Source organism: Coregonus lavaretus (genome assembly GCF_964263955.1).
Source record: "Coregonus lavaretus genome assembly, chromosome: 27".
NCBI classification, from domain to species: Eukaryota; Metazoa; Chordata; class Actinopteri; order Salmoniformes; family Salmonidae; genus Coregonus; species Coregonus lavaretus.
The window spans coordinates 15,697,149-15,719,614 of record NC_140014.1 but is presented as its reverse complement, the minus strand read 5'-3'; the positions used below and the strand labels follow the sequence as shown (position 1 = coordinate 15,719,614).

At 44.3% G+C, this 22,466-nt stretch overlaps 1 protein-coding gene across 1 annotated transcript in view; it reads right to left on the bottom strand.

Annotated features, from left to right (window-relative positions):
* The window catches only part of LOC311103169 (disks large-associated protein 2-like), a 307,883-nt gene that overhangs the window by 36,756 nt on the left and 248,661 nt on the right, over nt 1-22,466 (bottom strand). Inside the window, exon 3 of the mRNA XM_084144717.1 lies at nt 11,981-13,122. Coding sequence (XP_084000843.1) covers nt 11,981-13,122 — 1,142 coding nt within the window. The remainder of the gene's footprint in view (nt 1-11,980; nt 13,123-22,466) is intronic.

Here is a 22,466-nt window from a genome sequence, read left to right as displayed (position 1 = left end):
ATACTGGCCGGAGGACGCAGGAGCACTGTATGGAGAAACAGAGATACAATCTCTCTGCCAGCGGTTTGGCATTGACAGTCCATGTATGGTCATACGGGCCTACAGGCAGTACAGGGACACTAATGGTAATGATAAAGGAGACATTCCAGATGGACTTAAAGAGCTGTTGATGGCGGTCAGCACCATCCCCATCTCCAGTGCAGAATGCGAGCGGGGATTTTCTCAAATGAATCTGATTTGCACTTCAACCCGCGCCTCTCTGCATACCTCCACCATATCAGGGCTACTCTTTCTGAACCTTGTTGGCCCACCCCTGACCAAATTCAACCCAGTCCCCTATGTGAGGTCATGGATTGCTAAAGGACACAGATGTGTCACAGACACCAGGAGCAAAACAAGAAATAGGGAGGAGAAGATGCAGGGAGGAGAAGACGCATGAGGAAATGGCTGTGTTGTGGGAGGTTTTGGAAAACTAAGGTAGGAACATCTTTTTCCTTTACAAACTTGTTCTGTACTGTGAAGTTAATCTGAATATGCGCTTCATATTATCACATAGGCAGCAGGCCTATATATTATAAAATGTGTTCTGCTGTAGCCTACATTGATTTATTTTATTTGAAGTATATTCTGATATCAAATCAAATGATTGTGATATGTTTGTTCTACTGCTACATTGAAGTCTTGAAAAGTATATGAAATTCGGGTCTTGTAAGCCCCACAGCTGAGTACAGTGGGGAAAAAAAGTATTTAGTCAGCCACCAATTGTGCAAGTTCTCCCACTTAAAAAGATGAGAGGCCTGTAATTTTCATCATAGGTACACGTCAACTATGTCAGACAAATTGAGAAAAAGAAATCCAGAAAATCACATTGTAGGATTTTTTATGATATTATTTGCAAATTATGGTGGAAAATAAGTATTTGGTCACCTACAAACAAGCAAGATTTCTGGCTCAAACAGACCTGTAACTTCTTCTTTAAGAGGCTCCTCTGTCCTCCACTCGTTACCTGTATTAATGGCACCTGTTTGAACTTGTTATCAGTATAAAAGACACCTGTCCACACAACCTCAAACAGTCACACTCCAAACTCCACTATGGCCAAGACCAAAGAGCTGTCAAAGGACACCAGAAACAAAATTGTAGACCTGCACCAGGCTGGGAAGACTGAATCTGCAATAGGTAAGCAGCTTGGTTTGAAGAAATCAACTGTGGGAGCAATTATTAGGAAATGGAAGACATACAAGACCACTGATAATCTCCCTCGATCTGGGGCTCCACGCAAGATCTCACCCCGTGGGGTCAAAATTATCACAAGAACGGTGAGCAAAAATCCCAGAACCACACGGGGGGACCTAGTGAATGACCTGCAGAGAGCTGGGACCAAAGTAACAAAGCCTACCATCAGTAACACACTACGCCGCCAGGGACTCAAATCCTGCAGTGCAAGACGTGTCCCCCTGCTTAAGCCAGTACATGTCCAGGCCCGTCTGAAGTTTGCTAGAGTGCATTTGGATGATCCAGAAGAGGATTGGGAGAATGTCATATGGTCAGAAGAAACCAAAATATAACTTTTTGGTAAAAACTCAACTCGTCGTGTTTGGAGGACAAAGAATGCTGAGTTGCATCCAAAGAACACCATACCTACTGTGAAGCATGGGGGTGGAAACATCATGCTTTGGGGCTGTTTTTCTGCAAAGGGACCAGGACGACTGATCCGTGTAAAGGAAAGAATGAATGGGGCCATGTATCGTGAGATTTTTAGTGAAAACCTCCTTCCATCAGCAAGGGCATTGAAGATGAAACGTGGCTGGGTCTTTCAGCATGACAATGATCCCAAACACACCGCCCGGGCAACGAAGGAGTGGCTTCGTAAGAAGCATTTCAAGGTCCTGGAGTGGCCTAGCCAGTCTCCAGATCTCAACCCCATAGAAAATCTTTGGAGGGAGTTGAAAGTCCGTGTTGCCCAGCGACAGCCCCAAAACATCACTGCTCTAGAGGAGATCTGCATGGAGGAATGGGCCACAATACCAGCAACAGTGTGTGAAAACCTTGTGAAGACTTACAGAAAACGTTTGACCTGTGTCATTGCCAACAAAGGGTATATAACAAAGTATTGAGAAACTTTTGTTATTGACCAAATACTTATTTTCCACCATAATTTGCAAATAAATGCATAAAAAATCCTACAATGTGATTTTCTGGATATTTTTTTCTAATTTTGTCTGTCATAGTTGACGTGTACCTATGATGAAAATTACAGGCCTCTCTCATCTTTTTAAGTGGGAGAACTTGCACAATTGGTGGCTGACTAAATACTTTTTTCCCCCACTGTATGTGTGCATATGCATATGGCGGGTGTTCTGCAGTGACACCTAAACATTTTACTGTACTTTGATGTCTTGAAAATTAGGCTATAAGAAATTCAGACTTGTAAGCCCCACAGCTATACTAGAGTATGTGGGCATAGTATATGTTTGAGATACACGCATGGCCGTGGCTGTGTGAGAAGCGCGCCAGTGTCTCTCATATAACTAGAATGAGATTCACTTTCTATGATCGCTCTCCCTCTCTGCTCCGATAGACATGACCCTGAACTCTCATCACTCAAGCGTTGCACTTAATCATTTAATTAGACTCTATGCTGTATGCCACCAAAATATTTGATCAACTTCCAAATATTGTTTTACAACAGAGAGAGAGATCGGCTTTTGGCACGGGTGCATCGGCCATCACCAGTGGTTGAGCTGCGCATCATTGGGTGAGTCAGTGAAACTGGAAAGCATTTTTAGGACTATAATTTCCTCCTCATATTGTAGCCTACAATATGTTTCTCCACACACCTACGACTAGGCTATTGATGGATTCAAGACAAGGTCATTTTTATTGATCTCTGATTCTCAGGTTGTCAGCGTCAGAGTAGCCTGCCATTTCCACAATTTGTGAGGTATTAACAAAGATTCTGCCAAAGTCTCCAGTCATGTAAAATGACGTAGAATTGCATGAAATGCATTTATAAAAGGCCAACATTTTCCCGGACATTATGCCACTAAAAATGTTCCCCATGTGTGCAACTTCTGTACGTGCCTCTACTCTACAGCTCTATGCCACTACGCAAATGCGATGATATGAATGCAATGCTTTATTATAAAGGATTTTTTTTTAATGCATTCCTGTACCTCAGAACTTCCCAGGTCACCCCCCTCTCATGCTCACTGTTTGTTCCGGCACCTCTTGATTTACAAATTAAGCACTGGGTACAGTACATCACTTGTAATATTCTGTCATCATTCTCTCTCTACAGTTAGTAAGACATTTGCAGCTGAGACAAGGCTCTTGCATGGCATCATCCCCATTGGCAAGATGTTTCTGAGTCAGACTTGTTCCCTTGACTGCAATCTGTTCCCAGATTGAGACTCAAAGCGAGGTGCGTGCAGTGTGATCGTGAGGTGTTTACCCAAGGTTACATTACACATCATAAGGCTCTTCAATATTGAATGTGAGAGCAGCATCAGAGAAAGGTGTTGCATGGTGCATGATAAACAACAGCAGAGCACACTGTTTGACATTTCTGTTGGATGGTTTACACCCCCCCCCCCCCCCCCCCACCACCACACACACACACACATACACACACCACACACACCACACACACACACACACACACACACACACACACACACAGGGTTGGGTAGGTTACTTTGTAATCTGTTACAGTTACTAGTTACCTGTCTAAAATGTTATCAGTATATGGTTTGTATACAGTATCTAGTCTAGTGAGTGTGCATAGGGTCAGTGCAAGATAGAGTCAATGCAGATAGTTCGGGTACCATTAATTGACTATTTAGCAGTCTGGCAATTTAGCAGTCTTATGGCTTGAGGATAGAAGCTGTGCCGGAGCCTGTTGGTCCAAGAGCCGATGCTCCAGTACCGTTTGCCGGACGGTAGCAGAGTGAACAGTCATTGGCGTGGGTGGCTGGAGTGTTTGGCAATTTTTTGGGCCTTCCTCTGACAAGGCCTGATATAGAGGTCCTGGATGGCAGGGAGCTCGGCCCCAGTGATGTACTGGGCTGTCCGAACCACCTTCTGTAAGGCTTTGCGGTGCATTAGCCATACCAAGTGGTGATGCAGCCAGTCAAGATGCTCTCAATGGTGCAGCTGTAGAACTTTTTGAGGATCTGAGGGCCCATGCCAAATATTTTCAGCCTCCTTAGCGGGAAGAGGCGCTGCCGAGCGCTCTTCATGACTGCGCGGGTGTGTGTGGACCATGTTAAGTCCTTAGTGATGTGGACCCCAAGGAACTTGAAGCTCTCGACCCGCTCCACAACAGTCCCGTCGATGTGGATGGGCGCGTGCTCTCCCCTCTTTTTCCTATAGTCCATGATCAGCTCCTTGGTCTTACTGACGTTGAGGGAGAGGTTGTTGTCCTGGCACCACACTGCTAAGTCTCTGACCTCCTCCCTCTAGGCTGACTCATTGTCATCGGTGATCAGGCCTACCACCGTCGTGTCGTCAGCAAACTTGATGATAGTGTTGGGAGTCATGCGTGGTCACGCAGTCGTGGGTGAACAGGAAGTACAGGAGGGGAATAAGCACACACCCCTGAGGAGTCCCAGTGTTGAAGGTCAGCATGACGGAGGTGTTGTTGCCTACCCTTACCACCTGAGGCCGGCCCGTCAGGAAGTCCAGGATCCAGTTGCAGAGGGAGGGGTTCAGTCCCAGGGTCCCTAGCTTGGTGATGAGCTTGGCTTACCAATGATTTGACAGTAGAGAGTTGGCTGTAATTAATAGGGTTTGAGTGTTGGAAGTCACAAGGCCCGTGGGTCCACCGCTCTATGGCAGAAATTCATAATCTTATGATTCCAGAGTAAAGGGCTTGCAAAATATGCCATGATGATGCCACACAAATAAACAAAACTGTTCTCATAGGCCACACACACATACCAAGGGGCTATCATTTTATACCCTTCAGAAGACACACACGCTTGCACGCACACACACATGCACACACACACACACAAACAAACACACACACGTTTGTTGTACTATCCTTGTGGGGTCCAAACAATTGATTCCCATTTAAAATCCTATTTTCCCTAACCCCTAGCCCTTAACCTAAACTTAACCACTAACCCTAACTCCTAACCCTAACTCTAAACCTATTCCTAATTCTGACCCTAAACCTAAAATAGCCTTTTTCCTTGTGTGAACCGGCAAAATGTCCCCACTTGTCCGAATTGTTCTTGTTTTACTATCCTGGACGTCTGGTCCCCACAAGGATAGTAAAACCAAAAACACACACACACACTGAACGCTCACCAGAGTCGATGGGTTAATTAAGTCTTCAAGGAGTTTGATATTTTTAGACGTCTAATTAAGGAAGGAGCGCCCGAGGACAGCCACAAACTGTGGTGAGATTTGTTTAATTTGGGATTTTCGAATAAACTAGATAGATTGGAGGATCCCCCCCCCCCCCCCCCGTGTAGAGACAACGAACCAGACATCTCTGTGTCTCCCATCCTAATGAATACACACAGCACAGGGCTGTTTGCATGGAGGAAGAGAACATACAAATCTACACGGTCGTGGTCATGGTTCATGCTGCTTCCAACATGATAGAATATACTAGAATGTGTACTCAGTTATCTATGGGCAGAATTTAATGAATTTACTCAAGTGAGGAGAACCACTACAAACTATATTGACAGCAAAATATGAGAGGCAGATAAAGGCAACACATTCTGAGATTTACAGTAGCTACAGTCCGTCTCCTCTCCCAGACTATGTTTGGGTGTATGTACCCTCAGGCCTCAGCCCTGATCCTGTCCTAATAGGGATAGACTATACATTCTAGTCCAGTTCCCCAGGTGATGTGTGAATGACCTGTACTGTATGTGCATTTCCAGGTCTGCTCTCTCAGCCATGCTCCTGCCCCATAGGCCTCTCCAGGGGGATGGGCTGTAGGCTGTAGGCCCTGCTGATGCTCCTGCAGTGCATTTCATTGATTAACTCTGCAGCTCCGTTCCACTCAGGTCCTCTCCCGCTAGGAACGTAAGTCAGTGCCATTAAAACAGGACCCAGCCAGAGTAGAAAGGGGGATAGACCTGGCTTGCCTGGCCCGATGTCGCTAAACAACTCAATCGGTGATAATCCCTTCCCACTCCATCATTTCCTCAGAGAGGATTGTACGAAGAGAATGATTCAGTGTATTTTAGCGAGGGGAGTTATTCTCTCTCTCTCTCTCTCTCTCTCTCAGACTACCTCGCTCTACCTCTCTCTTTCTGTGTTTCTTGGTCTGTTTTATGTATTGTATGGTCCTGGGTCTGGGTCTCACTGCCTGCCTGGTAGGCTGCAGGTGGCGGTGTTCTCTCCCATCACAAGGTTGTTGGGTTCCGTTGTCAGGGCGATGAAGGCTGGGGACGCTCTCTTCCTCACTGCCTCAGAAAAACACTCAGAGGGAAAAAAACGTAAATATTACACTTACATAAGTATTCAGACCCTTTACTCAGTACTTTGTTGAAGCACCGTTGGCAGCGATTTCAGCCTCGAGTCTTCTTGGGTATGACGCTACAAGCTTGGCACACCTGTATTTGGGGAGTTTCTCCCATTGTTCTCTGCAGATCCTCTCAAGCCATGTCAGGTTGGATGTGGAGCGTCGCTGCACAGCTATTTTCAGGTCTCTCCAGAGATGTTTGTTCGGGTTCAAGTCCGGGCTCTGGCTGGGCCACTCAAGGACATTCAGAGACTTGTCCCTGTGATGTCTTCGCTGCGTACTTAGGGTCGTTGTCCTGTTGGAAGGTGAACCTTTGCCCCAGTCTGAGGTCCTGAGCGCTCTGGTGCAAGTTTTCATCAAGGATCTCTCTGTACTTTGCTTCGTTCATCTTTCCCTCGGTCCTGACTAGTCTCCCAGTCCCTGCTGCTGAAAAGCATCCCACAGCATGATGCTGCCACCACCATGCTTCACCGTAGGGATGGTGCCAGGTTTCCTCCAAACATGACGCTTGGCATTCAGGCCAAAGAGTTCAATCTTGGTTTCATCAGACCAGAGAATCTTGGGTCCATTGGGTTCTTGGTCACCTCCCTGAGCAAGGCCCTTCTCCCGCGATTGCTCAGTTTGGCTGGGCGGCCAGCTCTAGGAAGAGTCTTGGTGGTCCCAAACTTCTTCCATTTAAGAATGATGGAAGCCACTGTGTTCTTGGGGAACTTCAACGCTGCAGACATTTTTTAGTACCCTTCCCCAGATCTGTGCCTCGACACAATCCTGTCTGAGAGTTCTACGGACAATTCCTTCGACCTCATGGCTTGGTTTTTGCTCTGACACGCACTGTCAACTGTGGGACTTTATATAGACAGGTGTGTGCCTTTCCAAATCATGTCCAATCAAGTTGTAGAAACATCTCAAGGATTATCAATGTAAACACGATGCACCTGAGCTCCATTTCGAGTCTCATAGCAAAGGGTCTGAATACTTATGTAAATAAGGTATTTCCGTTTTAATTTTTAATACATGTGCAAAAAAAATCTACAAACCTGTTTTCGCTTAGTCATTTTGGGGTATTGTGTGCAGATTGATGAGTGAAAAAATTACAAAATGTAACAAAATGTGGAAAGGGGTCTGAATACTTTCCGAATGCACTGTACTATCCAGAACAAGTATAAAGAATGAAATTGATTTTGGAATGGTTAAGTGCACTGTACTTAAACTGAGTCTACTGTACATTTATCGTATGTGTACTCATCAGGGGTGGCCTGTAGCGTGTAAGGTGATGAGGGTTTCTGCAGTGCTGCAACTTCACTCTGTCTTTAATCACAGGCTTTCTCTCTCTGAACGATCCACCTTTGGCAAGTCAACATGGCAGTTCATTGGTTAATTAAATCCTGCCGCATTGCCTTATCAGCAAAACTATCAAAGCCTAATCCTCACTTTGTACTCTTCTGGAAGGAAAAGAGAGTTGTGTTAAATGGTGAAAGTGAATTAATCAAGGCTAAGACAAACCGTAAAACAAAGTTATTGTGTTGTGGCATTTTGGCTGAGCAGTTTGCCAAGAGCAGCAGTCTGTAGTGAATCTGTATCTTGGCCAGGTGAGCTGGTCACGTCCAGTGCTTAATTGCATTGTCACTGTCACCTTACTGCATCTAAATCAAACCTGCTGTTCCTCCCCAACAGGTACTAACGAGGGCCTGAGTGTGTGTGTGTATGTGTGTGTATGGGTTCATGGCATGGTAATTGGGACTAATTTGTGCAATCAGTCTGCCAGAGAGAGAGAGAGCGATGGTCGATACCACATATGATTCCCAACATTTGTAATTTCAGAAAGAAACCAACTGTACTCCATCTCTGTCCTGTCCTATGGTCACTAACTCACCCCCTATTTCCATCACGCCAAACTCTCCCACTTTTGGTCTCTCACATAACTCTAAAATAACTCCCTCTCATTTCACTATGACTAGCTATCACTAGCTAACTAGTATCTCAAGCCAGGCTTACGATACTCCAAGCTCGGGTATATCCGTGACTACTAGCTAACAGGGAAGAAATCTGCTAGGTAGCTAGCCTAGCCAAAGGGCGAGGGCGGAGCAATTGTGGCAGCAAACCCTAAACCAACAACAGACTTTAGCAGTGTGCTTTAAACTTTGCTGAAAGCAGATAAACATTTTCTTCCCGGTACGGTATTATATTGTTTTACTATTTCCTTTTTGGATTTTTTTGCCTAATCTTTTCTTTTTAACTCTGCATTTGAGTTGATGTTCCTGTGTGTGAAAACAATGTATGGACCTAATAGTAAAGCCATGTCATTTAACTGTAAAAATGTATTATCTATTCATGTGGCATGAACACAACCAGGCATGATGTTTTCATTGATTGTTAAACCAATCACTTCAAAAAGTAGGCTACCTGCGCACGTTCATCCACACTAAAATAATAAAACAGTGCACTGTGCACCCATCATTTGATGAATGGAAAGAGGCATCTATTAAAACACCAAAAAGTGTAATGACATTCGTCGATTGTCATTAGGCACACAATTGATTGTTGTATCCACTGGTGTCCACGCACGTCTCGGTCCCGGCACATCTCGGTCCAGACTAGTCATCGCTATCTTCTCAAAATGTTTGTGTTCACCTCAAACCACACCGCATTTTGGTATACACCGCATTTTGGTATACACCACATTTTGGAGTTCATACCATTCGCTCATTTCTCAAGCGGCTGCCAGGCAGAAATGATAAACTATTGTGTAAGAGCCTACAGTTTTCTTTCCATCTTTGTTTTAATGATATTGATAGGCTCATGTTTTACTGGTACAGCGTACCGGCACTATCTCTTTTGCCAGTAGGCCTACTCCGTACCGAACCGTACCGGCTTACTTTCACCCCTGGCTTTAAATGAGCAGAAACCTTCCTCATTCCAATGAGTATAAAAAAATAGAAGTAGCTTTGGTTCAGTTATTCATTGTCTCTGGAAAGTCCACAAGACTAGCCTCCCACGCATAAGCTACTTTCTGAAACTAAAACAAAATAAAATATAAATGTTTTATTAAACTAAAACTGGTAAATCAAGTCTGAAAACTAACTAAAACTAAACAGAATTTCAATTAAAAGTTGAAAAACTAATAATAAAAAAAAGTATATGTCACGATCGTCATAATGAGCGGACCAAGGTGCAGCGTGATATGCGTACATCTTACTTTAATAGTGTACTATAAACACGATACAAATAACAAAACAACAAAACGATACGTGAAGTCCTCGGTATTACAATACAAACCAACACGGAACAAGATCCCACAAATGACAAGTGCACAAACGGCTGCCTAAGTATGGTTCCCAATCAGAGACAACAAGCAACAGCTGATTCACGTTGCCTCTGATTGGGAACCACCCCGGCCAACATAGAAAACACATGAACTAGAAACTGAACATAGAAAACGAAACATAGAAACTACACATATAAACTAACACCCTGGCTCAACATAAAAGAGTCCCCAGAGCCAGGGCGTGACAGTATATTAAAACACAAAACTAGAATACCCTTGCTGGCACATCAAACCATAAGGAGTGCCACAAATACCCCACCTCCAATAACAGCAAACAACAACAACTATCTTTATAGGGAAAGGAAAAGGGGAAACCTACTCAGTTGCACAACTGAATGCATTCAACTGAAATGTGTCTTCCGCATTTAACCCAACCCCTCTGAATCTATAGGATTGCACCCTTAAACCGAAATAGGAAAACAAAGCAGAACAGCAACAGGATGTTGCCTAATGACCCTGTTAGAGTAATGTTCTTGTCTAACAACTCAATCTGCCTGACTCACTGCTCCTGTTGATATGGAAAGGGAGAGAGATAGAGACAGACAGCCAGTCAGACAGCCAGTCAGACAGCCAGTCAGACAGCCAGAGACCAGAATAGTCTGTTTATTTTCCCCTGTCTCCTAAGTCCTTTGTGGACCCACAGTCCTCCCTGGTAGCTAGCTCACCTCTGACAGAGGGCACCAATCCCCAGGGGGAAATGCGTCACCTGTGGCCGATTGACAACCGAGACTCAAAATAGCCCTGCGGCAGAGAACCAACAGAACGGGCCGGGCAATTTATAGAACAACCAACGTGTTTATGGATGTTCAGACACCCCATTAAATGACCAGGCGAAGAATACATTACCGTCTCCTATCATCATTGTCTCCGAGAGAGCTTAGTACACTTAGAGAGATAAGAGATTAGAGGTTCTAAGGCCCCAACGTTGTCTGGAGGTCATCATTTTCATCCCCTTTAATTGTGTTTTATATACAGTTGCTTGGAATTACTCACAGACCTCATGCTCCGGTTTTCCTGTCTACGTCAGCTAATAGTCAGACACAATGCCTGGACTCCCCAATACAATTGTGGGTGGGTTGAGTAATGTACTTCTTGTCCATTAAAGACAGCATCTAACAGTTACACCACATTCCACTTCATGGAGAGTCCCTGAGGAGTGTTGAGGAGTTCACATGGTTTTAGCTCCAGGCAGTAGTCCACTCAATGTTCCCTGAGATCATCAGCAGATCATACCTCATGGGTTGCATGTTAACTGTAAAACATGTACTTTTCATTGTCAGTAAGAGCTTTGATATTGATTAATCATACACCAACACCATTGTTTGATATACATTGTTATTTTAGAGTGCAGTTGGTAAGGGACTTGCCATTCCCAAGCAAATGGCCTACCTTTAACTACAACAACCCCAACATAAAACCTCTGGACCATCACCTACAAAAATGCTGATTCACTTTGAATTGATCTTAATTCCATTTCCCACAATCCACCAGGGATTCCCACAAAGCGGATTCTGGCCATGAACTAAGTGCTCTCACACACCGATTCAGACCAACTGACAGCTTGGAGAAACATAGCACAACAACAAGCTCAAATCGGCATTGATCCTGAGTCTTTTCTTTGCCCTCCCGCCTCGTCCCTGGTGTCATTCATTGATACAGTAATTGATTCGCTCCCACTGTGCTGTCCCTTTCACTGCTACTACCCTGCTGATACCCTGACAGGTGACTCATATCCTGGACAGGGAAATACAAGTGATTATATCTCAGAACTATCAGAGGTCCAGCTGAGACAAACAATATCATAGTAACTCTGTCTGGATTCACTGTCTGTTGAATATAAGCTTCTGATAGAATGGAATGCCATGTTAACGGCAGGCTTAGTGAGATCAGTACTAATCAATGAGCCTCATCGTTTGCAGTGTTTCTGAGTGTTAGCATGGAGCCTAGCTGGTCTTTGGTTCTATAGTGACTGACAATGACAATAAATCCTCTCTTCAAAAGCTCCACTAAATCAGCCTACCAGTGGACCCATGCCTATCTGCATTGTACACATCTGTCTGCTTCTCTGTCAATCCCATCCATCTCTCTGCCTATCTATAACATTACTGTGGTTCCAGCAACATGGCTCCAGTAACGGGCATACTAGGATTATATGAGTGACTCACCTGTAGGTAGTGGCAGGGCCTGAGGTTGGGCTTGAGGTCTGTGGGTGTCATGGGTTTCTCCAGGTTGAGTGAGGACTTCCTGTAGGCTTCCTTGGCCTGGCTGACAGTCAGCGTTGACCAGGAGCTCCTCTTCATGAACTTCCCTTCAGGAGCCATGGCCACGCTCTCACACGCAGAACACTTCACATCGCTGTTGCTCTTGGAGGTCTTGAGCGACAGGTCCCCGTAGTGGCTGTGGTCGGGGTAGCAGTGGCTGATGTGGTCCACCTGTTGGCGTGACATGACGCTGGGCGTCCGGTACGTACTGTCACTGTCCAGGTTATCGTCCGAGCTCCACCAGCCCGCCACCCCGGAGCGCTGCTTACTGCTACTGTCTGATGACTTACGCTCTTTGCTCTTGCTGCGCTTGCTGTGTTTGTGGTGTCCATGGTGGTTGGGATGGTGGTGGTGGGAGCCTTCCCGGTGCGAGTCCCCCTTGGTGCCGTTCATCTTGGACGAGCCCTCCAAGGAGTGGGACTTGGTGAAGAGCTTCTGGACAGAGTGGACCAGGTGTCGAATCCTCCCGGGGCTCTCGTTGCGTTGCTCTGTGGTGGTGGTGTGCGTCCTCTGGTACTGCAGTGTGTGGAAGCCGTCGCGGTGTAACGGAAGTTGCTTCTCAAACTGGTCCAGCAGGTTGGCTGGAATTCTGTTCATCTTACCGTTGCCGCCGTGCGACGAGCCACACTCGTCTCGATCCCGTGATCCACCACCAACACCTCCTCCGCCACCACCACCGTCCCGTGACCCGCTGCCGTCATGTTGGGAACTGTAGTGCATCCTGGGAAAGGTGCTGCTGGAGATGGAGTGGTCTGTGTTGGCTATTGAGACGGGCATCGCCGTGCACTCAGAGTGGATGGAGCTACGGGGGGAGCAGCGGTGGTGCTCCATGGGACAGCTCTCTGTGGGGCTGAGGAGGTAAGAGGGGGTGCGGGAGTCATGGTGGTCCAGGGAGTGTTCGCAGTCGGCCAGGCCGCAGGTGTGAGCCGAGGTGATCTGGAGCTGGCTGGGCCGCCCGCCCGATAGAGCCTTCATGTTCCTGGGTGGAGGAGGGGAGTTGCTTTCTTCATCGAAGTGCTGAGAGGGAGCCCATGAATACTGCTGGTCTGTGTGTGAGCGAGAGAGAGAGAGAGAGAGAGAGAGAGAGAGAAAGACCCATTATCAAATAAGCTTCTTATCAAATGTCATTGTCACTACAGCAGCACATTGTACTCAGTCACCCAGAACAACAAAGTGGAAAAAGAGAAAGTAAGATCACAAAATGGCACAGTCCCACAGAGCTCAGGCCTCTTATTTCCCACTCCCTCCCTCCCCTGTCTGTCTGCTGGTGCCAGGCTGCGAGGCAAGGCGAGAGGGACAGGTAGCAGCTAGCATTGTCATTTATCCAATGCAAAGTGAAATAATAGCCTATCATTCTGGAGCGGCGGTGTCATCCGTCAAAGCCCTGAGGAGAGCGCTTTGAGGTGCATCAGTGGACGGGCGGTGTTTGGCCCCCACCACGGCCACATCGCTAGATTAAAACCACATTCTCTGTGATCTGTCACCAAGGGCGGACGTCCCAGCCCACCTCTCTACCGCATTTAACTTAATCAGAGGATAGCTTTTCTCTATTTAGACAACCCACCACCATTATTTCACTCTAATTGCACATGCCCTCCCCTTGAATAAAACAGAGACAAAAGTTTCACAAGACAAAGACTGCATAGAATACTAATGGAATAGTATCAGTGGACGCAGATTGACACAATGTCTTATTTTCATCTTTCTATAAAAAGGACTCTTCTGATTAACTGCTTATTGGATTTCTGTCCAAGAACGCAAGTTCAGTGCATTCAAACAACAACAATGAAATGTTACAACCCCTGACTGAGCGTTATTAGAAATTAACAACACTTTCCTAAACTCATCACACACAGAAATGACCATCAGGCCAAATATAACAATGGAACAAAAAGTTCCCAGCCATAAAGTATTGTGCGTTTGGTCATAAAGAATTAGACCGGCCATATTTCATTTATTTGACAGTATACCCCTGTAAATACAGAAATAACAAAAGTAAGCATCTTCCAGGCAGCAACCCCCCAGTCAACTACACAGCCCATAAACTCCTGCACTTTCACTCAAACTGTAACCCCATAAAGTTTTTTTTTTTAATTGGACGGGACACGTAAGGAGGATTATATGAGAGAAGGGACCAAGCGGTAAGCATAGGGTGATCTATGGCCAACAAGGGCCAGAGTTAACCAATACAGTACACTCTTAGAAAAAAGGGTTTAAAAAGGGTTATTTGGCTGTCCCCATAGGAGAACCGTTTTTGGTTCCAAGTAGAACCCTATTGGGACAGCTGAATAACCGTTTTAGGTTCTAGATAGCATATTTTTGTCTAAGAGTGTAGTCCATACTCTGTCATTTATATCATATCATTCTATCATACTTTGAGGGGAATGTATGGTCTTAATTCTTAGTCTCTGCTATTGACACCCGGAGCAAGACAAGGAGCTGTGAGACCGGCAGCCGTGATGCTGTAAATATCCATCAGTATGAATGTAAAACATTCCTCATGTGGGACATGTTCCACTAGCCCTGGGTGAGCCTTGTCTACTTAGCAGAACCATGCTAAATCTATGTAGTGTAAGGAGAGCTAAAGGGAAACAGACAGTGGATAAGTGACTAAAATCTAAACTAGATACCTAGTCAGTTGTGTGACAGGTTAAAGGACATATTCATAGCCTGTTATACACTAAAAAGTATTAGTAAGTTCATGGTATGTAAGGATCTTAAAATATCTAAGGTTAAAAAGATCATGCATTCAGTACTAGTTCATAGAGATTGATAAAATTCATAATTGTGTTAAAAGGTTAAAATCGTAAGAGGAATGTGTAAACGTTATATTGACTACTTTATTTTGTGGTGCCTAATTTAAGGGTAAAAGTGTTAATCTGTGATCTACTAAATGCTCTTAATCTATGAGCCTGAGATCGATTGCTCTGGTCTCCACCCAACTTCCCGGGGAAATCGCGGTCTTTTTCCTCATTATACTAAAGTTTTCATTGAGGAAACATAACTGCATCACTCTCGTGATTATTTCTCCCCTTTTTCAGGGGCATAACAGTTGCACAACTGAATGTATTCATCCAAAATGTGTCTTCCGCAGCATTTAACCCAACGCCTCTGAATCAGAGGGGTGCAGGGGGCTGCTTTAATCAACGTCACTGGCGCCCGGGGAGCAGTTGTTGTTTGGGGTTAACTGCCTTGCTCAAGAGCAGAATAGATGATTTTTCCACCATGCCAGCTCAGGGATTCAAACCAGCGACCTTTTGGTTACTGGCTCAACGCTCTTAACCGCTAGGCTACCTGCCGCCCAGAGGACGACAACACGACCACTGCTGTGTGAAATGATGCAGTGATGTCTGAAGTTGACTATTCCACAAAGAATCTCTGAGAGACAAGTTGAATAAATTATCCGCCGGCAGAGTTTTGGCATTTCCCAGGATTATTCTCTCTCTCTCTCTCTCTCTCTCTCTCTCTCTCTCTCTCTCTCTCTCTCTCTCTCTCTCTCTCTCTCCTGCCAGTATAAAGATTTCCTTTTTCACAGTATAGACATTTCCTGTTTCACATAATGGGAAAGAAAAGGAATAGAGGATTTTGAAAGTGACTCCTACGATAGCTCTCTATGAGCAAGCATCCATCCAGCAAGTGCTCTCCAAACACAGGCGAGTATCTATGACATCTGCTTCTGCCTCGGTCTCAGAGGCCGAATTATGAATCCTGCAGCAAAGCATGATGCTTTAGAGAAGCTAGAATGCTCTGAATTAAAATGGCCTATAGAATCGTAATAGTTTTAACAGAAGAACCTGGGTTGTGGTCATTAGTTCGGCTTTATAAAATCAGTTTTCCCAAATTCAGTTTTGTTACACTTTCTTCATAGATAAATTGGGTGTGCTAAGTCCACAACAATGCTTAAACTACATCAGGAGACCACTTTCAAGTTCTGGGAAAAATCTAAGAGATTTTGATTTTGGGGTGTAGTTACCCTTTAATTAAACTGCCACCAGCTAGAGATCATGATTTGGTTAGCGATGTTTCTGTAGCACTTATGTGATTGCAGAGTTTGCAAAACATATGGCCACTGGATTGATGCAATAATCACGATATCATTCTGCCAGGTAGGCATAGGCTACTTTGTAGTTAACATTTAATTGAGAAAGTTTTTGGGAACTTTTCCATCTACCAGAAGACTGTTGTCATGACATTAGCATCATCGCTAATGACTACACAAAGTGCGCACACAGACAGGGGCATTCCTGTTCCATTGCCTCTTCAGAAAGTTGAAAGAAAATACGAATCACTGATGCATTTTCTTAATGTCTTATGATAGAATTGGGCAAATTAATGCATTTTTGAATAAGTTCAATACATTTTGTTGATTTCCTACTACAGTGAACAAAAATATAAACGCAACATGTTTGTCCCATGTTTCATGAGCTGAAATAAAAATCCCAGAAATGTTCCATATGCAAGTTTTGCGCACAAATTAGTTTACATCCCTGTTAGTGAGTATTTCTCCTTTGCCAAGATAATCCATCCACCTGACAGGTGTGGCATATCAAGAAGCTGATTAAACAGCATGATCATTACCCAGATGCACCTTGTGCTGGGGAAAATAAAAGGCCACTCTAAAATGTGAATCTTTATCATACAACACAATGCCACAGATGTCTCAAGTTTTGATGGAGCGTGTAATTGGCATGCTGACTGCAGGAATGTCCACCAGAGCTGTTGGCAGATAATTGAATGTTGATTTCTCTACCATAAGCAGCCTCCAACTACGTTTTAGAGAATTTGGCAGTATGTCTAACCGGTCTCACAACCGCAGACCACGTGTATGGCGTCGTGTGGGTGAGCAGTTTGCTGATGTCAATGTTATGAACAGAGTGCCCCATGGTGGCAGTGGGGTTATGGTATGGGTAGGCATAAGCTACAGACAACAAACACAATTGCATTTTATTGATAGCAATTTTAATGCATAGAGGTACCGTTATGAGATCCTGAGGCCCATTGTCGTGCCATTCATCCGCCGCCATCACCTCATGGTTCAGCATGATAATGCACGGCCCCATGTCACAAGGATCTGTACATAATTCCTGGAAGCTGAAAATGTCCCTGTTCTTCCATGGCCTGCATACTCACCAGACATGTCACCCATTGTGCAAGTTTGGGATGCTCTGGATCGACGTGTACAACAGAGTGTTCTAGTTCCCACCAATATCCAACAACTTCGCACAGCCATTGAAGAGGAGTGGGACAACATTTCACAGGCCACAATCAACAGCCTGATCAACTCTATGTGAAGGAGATGTGTTGAGCTGCATGAGGCAAATGGTGGTCACACTAGATACTGACTACTTTTTATTTTAAGGTATCTATTCCCAGTCATGTGAAATCCATAGATTAGGGCCTAATGAAATTATTTGAATTGACTGATTTCTTTATATGAACTGTAACTCAGTAAACTCTTTGAAATTGTTGCATGTTGCATTTGTATTTTTGTTCAGTTTATGTATTTTAATAAGGCCTATGTTTTGTAACGTTCCCCAGGTCATTGCTGTAAACGAGACTGTATTCTCAGTCAACTCACCTGCTTAAATGAAGAATAAATACATTTAAAAAATCTACTGATCATGTCTGGCTCAACACTTGGTACAGAGCCATCGGTCCAATATTTTCAACACTCCAAGAACCCCGCCCAGTGATCTATGCTGGAACTCTGACATGCAGGAGGCTAGAGAGAGAGTCAGTCATATATTAAGGGCTCCAGTCCAGTACGTAGCCTGCGCTGTGCAGAGAGTATGAATAAAGGTTGTTTTGCTCCGCTCCTCTTATCACATTAGCATTTAAATAGCATTATATCTGCTCAGAGTAACTCTGACAAGCACACACCTCCGCTCATTTAGCCTGGAACAGGACTTGAAGTTAAAAAGAGAATAATGAAGCAAGGAGAATACTACAGAGCAAAAGGCCCTCGACCTTCAGAATTGGCAATATCATTTTACCTCAGTGTTACATAACGATGGAACAAACAGGGCCATAAAGGGGGCGCTAAGCATCAGAGTATTATATCATCACCAATAAATACAATAAACATTGGCTTACAAAGGAGGCTTTAGGTTGAGAGCAATTGACAATAACAGGAGCAACAGCAAGCTGAGAAAAGAGAATCCTCCACGCTCTCCCATCTCATCTAAGAAAATGAGCACCCTTTCTAAGCAAAGCAAATCGATAGAGCAGCTTGATTATCCATCTCCCAAAGGTTAAACGCCCTCTCCCCAGAATACTGGCCTTTCCTCACAAAATCAAAGGGGGGAAATTGTGTCCTTAACCCCGAGGGGATAAGCGATGGTCCAGGCTATTAGATTGGAGTGTGAGCCAATGGACAGCTGCAGGGCCAGGGCAGAAGAGCAGTGGTGGCCAGAGCCTGATTCTCTACACTCTCCCCTCCCTTCTCAGATGCTTAGGTCACACTCTGTCAGACAGCCAGGATCCGACAGACAATCTCTGTCACTGACATGGCTCGACCACCCTCTCCAGCCCATCCCAATGCCCCGTGCCAGCAAACATTATTGGGCTTTTCACAAGCACAAAGAGAGAGAGGTCTGGAAAGTATCGAGAGGAGAGAGCTAAAGGCTCTGGGAGAATATGTGGGGGTTTCACTTAATGTGCTGAGTCAGCGTGTCACAGATCATACAGACGATAGGTCTACTCTGAATGCAGCCCAGCAAGAGGGTATAAATCAAAATGGCCGTTCTCACACTGATCACTGGGATAATATAGGGCCACTGTCACATGGCCCTCTGCTGCAGACATGACTGAGGTACTGTTAGTTACTTAAGTGATAATTTACTGCTCTGATTTAAGATAATTCCTTCAATTGTTCATGCTTAATAGAGTGCTGAATATTAAAACATAGCAACTATGCATGACAAATTCAGTCATTACCCACTGGCACACACTGGTTGAATCAACGTTGTTTCCACACCATGCAGTAATTCATACTTTAGCCAGGCTATTTCTGAACACTGAGTCAATGCTCACTGAGGAATCCAAAGAGGTCCTACAAGTCAAGTGTTTCAAATTCAGTCAGCTCTCCCCTCCTGCACAATGTGCAGGAGTGTAGGTGGTTCTGAGGCATTGGGAGAGGAGAGAGAGAGAGACAGAGAGAGAGAGAGAGAGAGAGAGAGAGAGAGAGAGAGACTATAGTCAAGAGCTTTGCTGGGTGGGTGTTGCATGGTGTTGGCTGAATGTGCCGGAGCCTGAGGTGCATCCTGTTGCTCTGCTCATTGTGTTGTATTGGTCCACAGAGCTGGCAGCTCCGTGAGGATGTGAGTGAAGACAGATAGCCAGCCACTGCCTCCTGGGCCTGAACAGCGTGAGATGCAGCAATCAGAGCAGCAGCCCACCATCTCTGGCTCTGCATGAGGGTTAACAGCACTGAGACTAGAGCTAGATTAGACCAGAGGTACACAGCTGCTACTGCTGCAGTGGGTTTGTCTAGTGGGAAGAGAGGAGCTGCATAACAGAACGTCAATGAGTAGTGAGAGAGGGAAAGTGAGGGTGTGTGAGAGAAAAACGATGTGTGTGAGAGAGAGCGACAGAGAGAGAGAGAGAGAGAGAGAGAGATAGAGAGAGAGAGAGAGAGAGAGAGAGAGAGAGAGAGAGAGAGACAGAGAGAGAGAGAGAGAGAGAGAGAGAGACAGAGAAGATCAAAATGAGTGAGAGACTGACAGACAAGGGCAATGATTATAGAACCCAACTGTACCAATAGACAAAAGAAGATAACCTTTGTATAGCCAATGTGGCCCATAATCCAGAAGAACTCCACAGTCAGGAGCCAAGGGCACTCTTACTTTACTTTCCTACCATAAGATTAAGTTAGCCAGATAAGCGGGGCAGCACAATGCTTGAATACTTATCGGTGGCACAGTGAATTAGCAGCGTAATGATGAAGAAAGCGTCTTATCTGTGCTGTGCTCAGCGCTCTGCGGTATGGAACTGTCCCTCTGTCTGTCAGTCAAACCGGGAACAGAATGGAGGGGAACAAAATCTCTGAAGTGACAGAATCAGCGTTCCTCTTCAACTGCTCCTGGTACAGAATAGAGAATAGAGTCTCCATTTTGATTTCATTATTAACGCCTCAAAACCGCTCAATTGTAGCCATAAAAACTGGTATATTTTAATGAAGGAAAACATAGGATAACATCAGGCAAGTTTCTGTCTCTGAAAGCCCACTTCAGGATCAGGAGGTCCAGCTGAACACTCCAAGATGTGACAGACAATTCCATCACAGCAACACCCCTGTTCACCTGTTCCTCCACACCTCTCACACACACCAAATTGAAAATCCAGCTCTGTGATTCTTCTCTCTCTCTGTCTTCATCTCCCTATCTCTCTCTCTGTTTCTTTCTCTCTCCCTCTCCCCTTCTCTCTTTCTCTCTGTCTCTCTCTCTCTCCTGGCAGCAGCTCCAGCCCAGAACACAGAGGGGTGGGTGTAACAGTAATGACTTGAGAGATTGAGGTGATACAGGCAGTCAGGTTCAGATCCTTGTCTCCTTTTCAATGTAAACCAAAACATTAGAGGCACAAAGTCAATCAGTGTGTTAAGTGATTTGTTGTGATGTTAATCTGAGCTGCATCAGCTCTTGTGCTTATTATACCTGGTAGAATAGAGGCAATTGCCACATATCTCTGTAGATTATGTTCTGCATCTAAGGCATAAGAGGATAAAGAGAGTTCTACTTTTTTCTCCCTTTGAAATTCAATTCATAATTGAATTCATGATTGCGCGCGCACACACACACACACACACACACACACACACACACACACACGGTTGGGTAGGTTACTTTCTAAATGTATTCTGTTACTAGTTACCTGTCCAAAATGTTATCAGTAACGTCACTTTTGGATTACCCAAACTCAGTAATGTAATCTGATTACTTTCAGTTACTAGATTACTTGGTCCTCTGTAGCTCAATTGGTAGAGCATGGCGCTTGTAACGCCAGGGTAGTGGGTTCAATCCCCGGGACCACCCATACGTAAAAATGTATGCACACATGACTGTAAGTCGCTTTGGATAAAAGCGTCTGCTAAATGGCATATTATTATTATTATTACTTTCCCCTTAATCAAATCACATTTTATTCATCACATGCTTCGTAAACCACAGATGTAGACTAACAGTGAAATGCTTACTTACGGGCCCTTCCCAACAATGCAGAGAGAAAGAAAATAGAGAAATAATAGAAAAGTAAAACACGTAATAATAAAAGTCCTGGCCTCTCGGGGCCCTAGGGATCCGGAGGGATGTGGGTAGGATGCCGATCACTGGGATGACGGCTCAACTTGGGATGGGGAGGGGCTTTAGCGGGGGAATTAGTGGAGAACAATTGAAGGGATACTTAGTAGCAATGCAAATATCATGGTACAGCTATATGGACACTCAATCATTACGGTATTTATTATTGGTAAATTTACAAACATATATAATGATGAATAGACTTGAAACTTGTATCTCATTATGGTATATGGTGAAATAAGTATAGCCAGTTATAATTGTAATGGCTTAGCTGATAATAACAAAAGAAGAACAATATTTACATGGCTCAAAGAGAAGGAATATAATATATATTGTTTACAGGAAACTCATTCAACAATTCTAGATGAAGTTGCGTGGAAAAAGGAATGGGGGGGCGAAATATACTTCTCCCATGGGCAAAGAAATTCAAAAGGGGTGATGATATTAATTAATAGTAATTTCGATCCGAATGTGCAAATTGTCCAAATAGATACGCAAGGTAGATGGATTATTTTAAATATGTTGGACAATAAACAGATATGGCTCATTAACATTTACGGACCAAATAATGATGATCCGCACTTCTTTGACAATATATATAATAAATTATCAACCCTGCAAGCAATTCAAGACAATATTATTATGGTGGGGGATTATAATACTGTTTTAAATAGCTCAATGGACCATAAAGGAAATCACACCACAAACAATCACCCACATGCTCTTAAGGAAATCGTGAATGTCATGGATACATTAGAACTAGTAGATATATGGAGGCTTAAATATCCTGATCTAGTGAGATATACATGGCGGAGACTCAATCAAGCTAGTCATCTTGACTTCTTTCTTATCTCATTCTTGTTGGCACCAAAAGTTTAAAAAGTGTTGATAGGGGACAGAATGCGGTCGGACCATCATATAATTGGCATATACATTACTCTTACTGAATTTCCACGTGGGCGAGGATATTGGAAATTTAATCAAAGCCTATTGGATGATAATTTATTTTTAACTAGGACAAAGGAATTTATAACTGACTTTTTCTGACATAACATAGGTACAGCAAATCCCCTTATTGTATGGGACACCTTTAAATG